General features: G+C 34.6%; 2 protein-coding genes across 2 annotated transcripts; one reads left to right on the top strand and one right to left on the bottom strand.

Moving 5' to 3' along the window:
* The first annotated feature begins 2341 nt into the window (after positions 1–2341).
* LOC123654537 lies at positions 2342–5217 on the top strand. The gene is made up of 2 exons (XM_045590439.1): positions 2342–2401; positions 2913–5217. Exon 2 carries the CDS (start codon positions 2917–2919, stop codon positions 5215–5217), a length of 2301 nt encoding a protein of 766 aa, XP_045446395.1. The 5' UTR covers positions 2342–2401; positions 2913–2916.
* Positions 5218–8612: 3395 nt separating this feature from the next.
* Positions 8613–11628, bottom strand: LOC123658219 (CSC1-like protein 2). The gene has a single exon (XM_045593663.1). It carries the CDS (start codon positions 11626–11628, stop codon positions 9394–9396), a length of 2235 nt encoding a protein of 744 aa, XP_045449619.1. The 3' UTR covers positions 8613–9393.

Raw genomic sequence — 11628 nt, forward strand, 5'->3', positions numbered from 1 at the left:
CCACGGCAAACATCTGTATGGCCAATACAAATGATCGTCATGTGCGGGGATCGAACCCGCAACCGCCAGAGCAACAGTCACAAACAACTGCTGTGATCTTTGCGCCAACGCGGCGTCTAAACAAAATTGTTTTTTTTTTTAATCTTAATAAAAGTTCGGAATCTTAATACTTATACTAATCATCATTACAGCCTATACAGTCCACTGCTGGACATAGGCCTCCACAAGCTTACGCCAAAAATAACGTGAACTCATGTGTTTTGCCCATAGTCACCACGCTGGGCAGGCGGGTTGGTGACCGCAGGACTGGCTTTGTCGCACCGAAGACGCTGCTGCCCGTCTTCGGCCTGTGTATTTCAAAGCCAGCAGTTGGATGGTTATCCCGCCATCGGTCGGCTTCTTAAGTTCCAAGATGATTGTGGAACCTTATTATCCCTTAGTCGCCTCTTACGACACCCACTTGTACTAAGATACCACATTTATAAACCTAACTTCAAGTAAACTACGCTTCTAAATGAATGTTGTTTTTTTGTATATAGTTTACAATATATTTACATAATTATGTTCAAGTTAATTTCTCACTCTTGTATCCATCTGACCATCTTGCAATACCTTAATTTAAAAATAAAACACAATGTATCTCAATCTAATTTAACAATACAAAACATATCTTTTCTTTTATATTTAAAGTACCTGGGTGACCGAGCTTAGCTCGGTATTTTTAGTAAGTAAATCATGTATTTTGGAAATCATATTTGTACACGAATTACAAATTAATAAAATATGAATAATATTTTTCAATTTTACCGACATAATAATAAAAAATACGAACTGGCTATTTAAATAAAAATAACGAGAGCAATTAGAAAAATTATAATCGATCTGGAAACATGAGAATTTGAACCGTTGTCTTTTCGGTCGATCGCGACCGGCCGATTTGCCACCTGAGCAACAACGTTATTGACAAGTGCGAAATTTACCTTCGTATACTAACGATGTTGTAGCCATTTTTTCATTGCCTAAAAACAGGGATAAAACGACATTTTCTAAAAATGAATCCTAGCTAGATTTATTTATCTCCCCCGAAATCCCCTGCATACTAAATTTCATGAAAATCGTTGGAGCCGTTTCCGAGATTCAGATTATATATATACAAGAACTGCTCGTTTAATAGTATAAGATACATACCTATTAACTGGAGACTGAGTGACACATCGTGCTCTAATTGTTTAATGTGTGTCTCGGCGGTGAAAAGGTTATACCTAGGCGCAATAGCAACAACACATGTTACACGAAGTGTTTTACTAACTAGCTGTACCCTGCGCTCGTTGCTACTTTTTTTTTTTTGGTCGTACCAACTCAGAACCTTTTGTGGACTTTGCTGAATATCACGATAGGACTGAGGACATACACACAAACATTCATTTTTATATATATAGATAATTATGTCGTGCGCAAGTGACGCTGAGAATGAAGCTGGAGCACTTTTAACTGTAGAAAGATATGTGGGTATTAAAGTAGGCATACCAGCATTTACTGTATCGTTTTTTTTTTTTTTTTAATTAATTATTTTTGTAATGTTATACATATAAATCAGGACTGCTTTATCTATACTTTATTCTTTCCGGATATGGTGCCACACCTAATAAGTTTGTAGAATATAAACAAAAACGCAGTATGTACCCGTTATCACACGCTAAACTGGTAATGATTGCCTAGCGTAAGTTTTTGGAACGAAGTTCCTTACGGAAAGCTTGACATTTGGCTGGGCGAGCGAACTGAAAAAAATGTGATACTAAAACCGTAAAGGGGCCTACTCAAAGCACTGCCTGCAGGGCCCTGCTTGCAGTGCCACTGCCGATCGTATTGTATGTATGCATGCAGGGCCGATATTTTAATTGTTCACCCTGTCGCAGGGCCGCAGTGTCGTTCTGCCAGCCCGACACACGATCTCCCCACTCCGTAAAGGGGCCTACTCAAAGCACTGCCTGCAGGGCCCTGCTTGCAGTGCCACTGCCGATCGTATTGTATGTATGCATGCAGGGCCGATATTTTAATTGTTCACCCTGTCGCAGGGCCGCAGTGTCGTTCTGCCAGCCCGACACACGATCTCCCCACTCCGTAAACTGCAATCAGGGACATGTCGCTCATCCAGAACGACATCGTCACAATTGCAAAAATCTCTAAAATGACTTTTTCATTCCAAACGATCTCATTTCGTACATACTTTCTAGTGTAATATTGTCAGAATTATTGTTTCAATAGTTTTTGATAGATGTCGCTAATGTCGTTAGTGAATCGGCTCTTTTGAGTGCGATCCCGTAGCAAAATTGACGCATTTGACAGTCGCGCGGAGAGCCCCGCAGTGTTTAGACGTGTTGGAGTCTACAACGACGCAATCGTAAGTTATGACAATCACTTCATTTATTTTTAGTGCAACATTGACACAATTGACGTCAATTGAATTGTGTCTTTGTCGGTTCTATAGAATGTTCGCAGCTTGACTTAATTGCAAAATTTCGTTTTATTTTGAATTTATTATTGCAAACTTTGTTATGTTTTTCATTAGTAACCACATCTTTCTTAAAAAAACTCATTTTTGATACGTCTTAATTTGGCAATTCCTTTTCTAAGTGTAAATTTTTCTATAAAGGTAACGTAAATTTTAGTTAAATACAACAAAATTATTAACACCTAATTTAATTTTTTTTTTTTTAAAGAAAAAACACAAATAAATCAATACGGACGCATGCGCTGAAATAGAAAAATTCATATAACTTTATTATTTAACTATTTATAAAATGAATTCTTTGTAAAAGTAACTTGATTAACAAAACTTTAGAATAACTGCTTATTTTTTTTTAATTAAATTCTTTATTTTTAATTTACTTATATAATGTATATCGTTTCAGGAAAATGCCCAAGTCAAATAGAATCCAGCAAATCGTCAAATTAGGTCAAGAAGGCCGAGTACCCTTACCATTTTCAAATAATGAAGGTATTGTGCAAACAGTTACAAATAGTAATGTTATGAAGCCTATAACAGACCAACTGACCAAAGAAGACAACTCAACCCTTAAACGTAAACGTTCTTCATCATTGTCTTCTACTGGAAATGATTCGTCATCTACAACATCAAGTGACAGTACCCATAAGTCGTCGATAAAAAAATCATTACCTATCTCTGTTGATGCATTAAGACATGTTCAGAACAGCGATTACACTGCCTTAGGCATGATGTCTGTTGGAAATGACCGTGATAACGCAAGCTCACCTTCTTTGCTTGGTGTCACTCATGAACTCTTTGTGGATAAAGAAAACCATCCTCCTCTTTCTGACAACGAACATATATCTGGTGTCGACTTTTCACCTGATAATAGTGATGATGAATACCAGCCACCTCGACCGCGTTCTGTATCTCTCAGTTCAACTTCTGACAGACCATCTTCTACCTCGAGTTCAGAAAGACCAAAAAAGGGGAAGAAGCGTAATAGAAATCCACAGAAGTGGAAAAAAAATGTATTAAAAAGGATAAAAAACTCAGGGAAGGAGTATATTTCGCGATCAGGAAAAAAAGTCGATGCAAAGGTAATGAAACCTCCATGTAATTGTAGATTGCAATGTCGTACGAAATTTAGTGATGAGATGAGAAAAGAAATATTTGAAAGTTACTGGAATTTGGCGTCACTTCAACGGCAAAGAGATTTTTTGTGGTCATGTGTACAACTTTCAAATATTTCATGCCGTCGCGTTAAGAATGTTGAAAAGCCCAGAAAACCTAATTGTTCATTTTCATTTCTCAAAAATGGTCAAAGCATAAAAATTTGTAAAAGGTTCTTAGTGAATACTTTAGATATAAGTGAAAGGACTCTTCGAACAGTTATTGAGGCATTACAGTCTAGTTCCAGCATGGCACCAGTAGACAATAGAGGTAAACATAAGAATCGTAAAACAACTGACCCAGAAATTTTGCTATCTATTGAAAATCATATTAATTCAATTCCGCGAATTGAATCTCATTATTTAAGAGCAAATACCTCTAGAGAATTCATAGATGGAGGTTTAATGATCGCTGAAATGCATCGCAATTACGTAGAACAGCGTGTTCAGCTAAATAAAGAAGCTGCTAGTTACGATACTTACGCGTACGTTTTTAACACAAAATTTAATATTTCTTTCTTCGTGCCAAAAAAGGATCAGTGCGATCTCTGTATGTCCTTTCAAAATGCTGTTGGTGAAGAAAAAGACAAACTACTTCCAGAATATAATTCTCATCAAAAAGAAAAACAACTAAGTCGCGAAGAAAAGTCAAAGGATATAAAGATCTGCAAAGAACCTGACAGTAACACTTTAGTTGCTATATATGACTTGCAAGCAGTAATGCCGGTGCCATTAGGAGAATCATCTGCATTTTTTTACAAATCAAAATTAAATTGTTTGAACTTCACTGTGACGGATGTGAAGAGTAAAAGTACTGATTGTTATTTTTGGCACGAAGGACTCGGTAACCGCGGCGCAGTAGAAATTGGGACTTGTATTTTTAAATTTTTAGAAAAGATCGCTCTGGAAAGTCCTAGCATGGATATTGTGTTTTATTCGGACAACTGCTGCGGCCAACAAAAGAACCGTTTCATATTTAGCATGTATGCATATGCAGTAAAAACGTTGCCAATAAAATCAATAACCCACAAATTCTTAGTCCGGGGACATACTCAAAACGAAGGGGATAATGCACATTCTATCATAGAAAGGGCTATAAAAAGTGCAAAAAAATCTGGTCCAATTTACGTACCCGATCAATACGTACAAATAATTAGAAATGCTAGAAAAAAGGGAAATCCTTACCTCGTTCACGAAATGGATTACACGGACTTTTACGATTGGAAAGCATTAACTGATGATTTAGGTGTAAATTTTAATAAAAACCTGGATGGCGATATCATCAAACTGTCAGAAATCCGAGGCATTAAATTTGAGAAAGGATCTAATGTTTATATATACAAAACATCTTACGACAAAGAAGCACAATGGTCCCAATGCGATATTCATTCATCTAAAAGACGCAACCAAAGACACCCATCCAGCAATATTACTCTGAAAAAAGCGTATAATGCTCGCATTTGTATTTCCGAACGCAAAAAAGAAGATTTGAGGCATTTGATTAACACTAATATAATACCTAAATACTATGAGGCATTTTATCAATCTATTTTTTAATACAGCTACAGATTCCAAATCTTTTAAACTCCTAAAAATAATAAAACAATATTTTAGACTGTAACGCCATCAAATATGCGCAAAGAGAAAAGATTATTTATATATATATTTATATACTATTTAAACTGTTACTGTTTTTATGAATAAGGAGGTTTAAGTTATTTTGCTATAATTTAAAATATTTTATTTTTCTTTTTAATGTTTATTTCATTTAAGGTAAAATTGTTTAGACTGTTTTAAAGAAATTACAATACTATTAATATTGTACGTAATTTTGATCTCTTACTTAATTTTGTTAATTTTAGAAAAGAAAAATATACTAACAAAAAAGATTTATCTGACACTCCAAAAAAAAAACTGTTATGCTGTTTTAATCATGTTTTAACTATTCTATCTCCTATATGGTTCTGAAGAGTGTAATTTCGTTCATTTGATAGGTATTATTAGACTGTACCTTTTTTATCTCTGTACTTAATTTTGTTAAGTTTAAATAAATATTTTTGTGATTGTAAAAAATAAAGATTTACGTGAAACTTTTTAATAACTGACTTGTAAGCAAGTGTTGTATTAATAATATTTAACTATTATATTGTATTCTTTTGAAGAGGAAAGTTTAATTTCATTGATAAGTAATTTTGTTTGATCTCTTAATTTTGTTAAGTTTATAAATAAAATTTTTATGGTAAAAAGAAAAGATTTAATAAAAGTTTTTACAAGAAATTGTGTAATAAATAATTCTGATAGCAAGCATATTATGCTTGTGTTCTAATATTGCTTGAATACAATAATTTGTATTAAATTTTGATGTTTTATTATCGATTATTCCCTATTTATTTCTTCATTGACATTGTCATAATTACATACTTAAGTTTTTTTTTTCAACAAAATGTCATAAGTGTAGGTCGTGCTTCTTTTATTCAGTATTTAATGTATGTTTTTTCAAATTTATATAATAAATAAATATGTATAAACTTACCTTATTAACTAACCTGGACAAGTATGTAAAACATAATTCGATAATATGAAGAACTTCCCTAAATTTTTAGTCCCAAACTTTGAAATACTAATACTGTAAAGTTACAAAAATGTAATTATGACACTGTCGTTCTGGATGAGCGATGTGTAGCTCGGTCGGGCCGATTTAGACCACCATTTTGCTTACGTCGGTACATTGCGACGTTTGTCTACTCTATTTGACCTGGGGTTTGTCTTGTCAGTGGTTGTCATTTAGCAATTAATCAGTTAGTTGGTTTGGTTTTATTATATTATTTGTTTGGCTCTGTTTTCTTCAAGAAAAATGAGCCAGCGAGAAAAAGACGTGTGGAAGGACGTAATCTAATTGTATAGGGATTTGCCATGTCTTTGGAAAACTAACCACGATCATTATTAAGCGACTTCCAAAAAAGGAGGAGGTTCTCAAGTCGACTGTATTTTTTTTTTTTTTTTATGTATGTTACATCAGAACTTTTGACTGGGTGGAGCGATTTCGACAAATTTTCTTTTAATCGAAAGGTGTTGTGTGCCAATTGGTCCCATTTAAATTTATTTGAGATCTAACAACTACTTTTCGAGCTATATCTAATAATGCGTTTTTACTTGACGCTTTATTCGTCGACCTACGTTGTATTATACCGCATAACTTTCTACTGGATGTACCGATTTTAATAATTCTTTTTTTGTTAGAAAGGAGATATCCCAAGTTTAGTACCATGATAAGGAAACTAGGATCTGATGATGGGATCCTAGAGAAATCGAGGGAAACTCTTGAAAATCCGCAATAACTTTTTACTAGGTGTACCGATTTTGATAATTCTTTTTTTTGTTGGAAAGAAGATATTCCTAGTTTAGTACCATGATAAGGAAACCAGGATCTGATGATGGGATCCCAGAGAAATCGAGGGAACTTCTTGAAAATCCGCAATAACTTTTTATTAGGTGTACCGATTTTAATGATTTTTAATTTAATCGAAAGCCGATGTTTATCGTGTGGTCACATTTAAATTTCATCGAGATCTGATAACTACTTTTTGAGTAATCTTTGATAATGCGTTGTTACTTGACTATTTTTTCGTCGATCTACGTTGTATTACTCGGCGATGTAATTGAAGTCGGTTTTTTTTTTCGTTTGCGAGCAAACACAATTATCATAACAAAGATATGCGGTCGCAGGCTATGTCGCTTTTACATGAAAAATATAAAACTTTTTTACACCAGTGCTTCCTTTTTTTCTTTTGAACGCTACAAGTACTCAATACAGTCAAACCCAATGCTATTTTTTGGTGTTTGAATAATGTAGGAGCCATTTATAAAAACTGACGAATTTAGGCAAGGACAAAGAGAACACAAGTGAACACGACAACGTATGCCGCGTAAATGATTTGCAGTGCTTTGTGGAGCAACATCCTCTGCGGCAGTAACTGCAAGCAGGCCCTGCAGGCAGTGCTTTGAGTAGGCCCCTTAAGTAAAATATATAACGGAAGTGACGTAATATCAGTAGTCAAATATGTATAAAAATTCAACATTTTTTTTTTCAAATTGTGTTGCTTCTATACTATCCGAAGGAACTTCGTTACTACCTGGTGTCCCATGACACCACGTAATTTTTTGTTTATACTGTTTTAAAAATTTCGTTGTTCTTTTTTCCACAATAATTAAAGTTAGTTATAGTCAGTTTGATAAAAAAATAAAATTCGTCGGAATAATTTTAATCTAATGAGTTTTAAATAGTAATTTTTGTTTCAGTAAGTAAAAGAAAACGACGCACTGCAATTTATATCACCGTAACAACCAGCCAATACAGTCATCTTGTCCATAACCAAAACACTCCCCGGTACATAGTTGCATAATTATTTAATTAGCATTAATTACTGCTCATTAAAAACTTGTATAAAATTCTTTTAAAGATTTTTGTGTCTCAAAAGCTATTATTTTGTCTTTGACTTCATAATACTTATATTAAATTATAACTATTTTCTAGTTCTAATGGCTTGTTGCTAATTTTAAGAACACTTTCGACGGATTGTAAATAATTAGGTTTCCTACAATAATTGTTTCAAATCGGTTCAGTTATTGGAAATTTTAAAAGACAAGGTATTTCACAACCAAGTATAAAACAAAAATAGCAGTAACACAACTTGTTCATATGATTAAAATATATTAAATCATCGGAAATAGTTCAATCGATAATTAAAAATATAGAAAATTTATTAAAAGTCAATCTGTGTTATAACACAAGTTGTTAATATTATTTACTCTTCAGTTCTTGAGAATATTAATTATTTAATTACGTATTTAATACGTAATTCAATTAAACGTATTTGTTATATGTTATATATTGTTGACCATTGGACATACTTCCTTATTGTTATTTATGATTGAAATGATAAAAACCGATGTGAGAGTTCGTCGTGTATTTATCACAGCGGTGGAACTACAATGTTGATTATAACATAATAATGAGTTTGCGATATAACAAAATATATAATCTATACATTGATGAAAGAAACAAAAAATAATAAATCACAATATTTATAGTTAACACAATAAGCGTACGAAATTAGACAGCCATTTAAATCACAATAATGACATTTATTATTTACATAAAAATAAAAACTATAAATAAAATTTTTCAATAACCTATAAACATAATGTCGAACTCATGTAGCAAACGTGAAACTAACATTATAAAAAGTGCATTAGATTTTTCACAAAATCAATAATTATTAGGAGATTTTATCACACGTACTCTTACAATGTTGTTTCTAAAACAATTTTCGTATTACAAAGTAGTAATATGACAAACTAGTTATTATAATTTTACTTCAACGAAACACATATATTTGTACCTTTTAAAAATAAAGCATCAATTTATAAAATTAGCAAACATTAACATATTGTGGTAATAACAATAATTATTTCTAGTATTAGTGCTGTTAAAAGGCAAGGAATTGCAAAATTAATTGATTTTTAATACAAATTCCTCAAATATCCTAACGACTAGGATTATAATATATTATTTATAATTATGATATAAAAATATTGCATTCGTTATTTACATTACCATAAATACTTCTCCTTTTCTTTGTCAATTATCAAAAACGCGACCGATATCGAAAGATATTATCTTTATCTCTTGATATGACTTCACCAGACATTAATTTTTTTTAATTTATCATTTTATATATTAACGTGGTCCGGATTATAGTTAACAACCGGTGACGATGCTCCATAGTCAGGGGTCGAAGGAGTCGTTGTGGGTGGACTGTTTATAGGTTTAGTCAGAGCCGGCGCTACGTACTCCGGGAACCTTACACTAGACTCCTCTTGCAACGGCGCCGGGGGGGTGCAGCTGGGGAACGGACTGAGTAACAAAAACGTTCCAAATGCAACAATAGATGCCATTATCAGAATAATCGTTCTAGACTCGAAGCCCGCTCTCAGACCGGCCCAGGCCGCCATACTTATCAACAAAAGCAGCACAGAAACTCGAATTAGTCGAACTGCTGTTGCGTGAATTCTTCCACCACCCACTCCGCTCATGTCGCTCGGTCCGTACGCGAAATATAAATTATGTTTATCTCCGATATGCTTGAACAGAAAATAGATTAGACCAAATGGCGCAATCAAGGGACAGGCGAGACTGTATACCATCGTTATTGAAAAAATAGCCAAACTCCACGCGTAGTGCACACCGAATGGAAACTCATACAAGATAGCCTTTTTTACGTAACTCTTTTCCGCTTTCGATTTCGATTGCAGCAGATACCAGACGTAAAGAAATAGCTCTGGAAACCGTATAAGCTCAAGGGCAGTACCAATGAAGCCAGAGGTTATTACGTAATTGACGAAAAGTGCACCCTTGTCAGGAAGAAATACGCAGTCCCAACGCATTGTATCATTTTCATGATGTAATGTCCACGCCACAAAGGCCTCTGCACTAGCCAGCCCCAATGATGGTAAAATCAAAGTCATAAGTAGAAGAAATATAACCGTTTTGGTCATTATGGAGTAGTTTTGCTGAGATTTTGTCCAATGTGAAAGGAATTTATCAGAGAACGCGACAATTGCAGGCATAACAGCAGCCATGGTCCACAGAAGTAAAGTGGGCAGAAATTCAAAGATTATACTAGCAAATCTATTAAGAGTTTCTGGTTTAGCTACCATTGTATTGAACCAATTAACTACTAAAGCCGGTGTTGTTAAGAAGAAAAGAACAATGAACAGCATAACATTGACAAGAATAGCCTTTAAGTACCAGACACCTTGCTGAACACTCAGATTCTCCCAAATAATGTCTGACGGGTTAGTAGCATGTTGTAAAACCCACCCACGATGTAAACTGAAGTGATTAATTACATGTTCAGCTAGTTGATAAGAAGGCAAAGTTAAAAATGCTATTCCTAGAGGATCATTGAGTACGATAGCCTTACACCTGACAGCTTCATCCTTGAGACGTTTCTCTTCATTCGTGTAATATTCTAGAGCATCCAATTCTGGTCCACATAGAGTTGGTTTGACCGTGATCCTCTTCCCTGTCTTTTTAAAGTAGTTGTCTGAGTAAATTAGGGCCTCTGTCACCATTTCCTTCTTCTCCTGTACTTCATTTAATTTGTTGATGTTATAAGCCAGACGTAAATCGACAATTTGAATATGAGGGAAGTTGTGCGAGAAGTATGCTCTTATTGTCGCTTCATTTCTGTCAGCTTTAGATATGTTAGTAATCATAATTGTTCCAGTCATAGATGTAGGTTGTGGCTTCCTCCCCGTGCATCTCCTCATTATTAATACAGAGATCGGAAGAAACATAATGCTTATTAAAGTATGTACCCATAGCCAGGGAGATCTACCATTGATATTGGATAATGTTGTGCGACTGAAAGTGCTAGCGTCGAGTTGTGACGATCCTTGGAAATTAATTGGCAGGATTACACCAATAGATACAACAGTGACAATAAACATCAGAGTTATTGCGTGTCTTTGGAAGGATAAATAGTGAACGGCATCTGGTCCGCATTTCGCAAGTACCTGCTCGCGGGTGAGCCGAAACACAGCAGGCAGCCATGTGAAAAAGCCTTCATCGATGTTTAACGACTCATCGGCGCTCCTACGTCTCTCTACCAATCCATCGTTGTCTCCGCCTCGGTAGAATAAACTCGTCCAACGACTCTTAGAACGTTGCACCAGAGCCATCCGCCCATAATTCCAAGCAGTGCGACGTAAAACCGTGAACAATAAAATTAAGCATGTCCACGAAATCAAATTCAGTATCAAGGTCTGCGGTATTCCATTGTAGGCACCAGTTATAATCACGTTTTGCGCCGGGTTGAACAACATACAGCCCTCATCATCAGTCCCATTCGAAGTATTTGTTGGTAAAGTGACAAGTAAACTGCTTGGTGTAAAACGATCCAT

This window comes from Melitaea cinxia, chromosome 1, assembly GCF_905220565.1.
Source record: "Melitaea cinxia chromosome 1, ilMelCinx1.1, whole genome shotgun sequence".
NCBI classification, from domain to species: Eukaryota; Metazoa; Arthropoda; class Insecta; order Lepidoptera; family Nymphalidae; genus Melitaea; species Melitaea cinxia.

Coding starts and splice junctions, on each gene's coding strand:
- LOC123654537 (XM_045590439.1), top strand. CDS start 2,917: ATGCCCAAGTCAAATAGAATCCAGCAAATCGTCAAATTAGGTCAAGAA.
- LOC123658219 (XM_045593663.1), bottom strand. CDS start 11,628: ATGGATCGTTTTACACCAAGCAGTTTACTTGTCACTTTACCAACAAAT.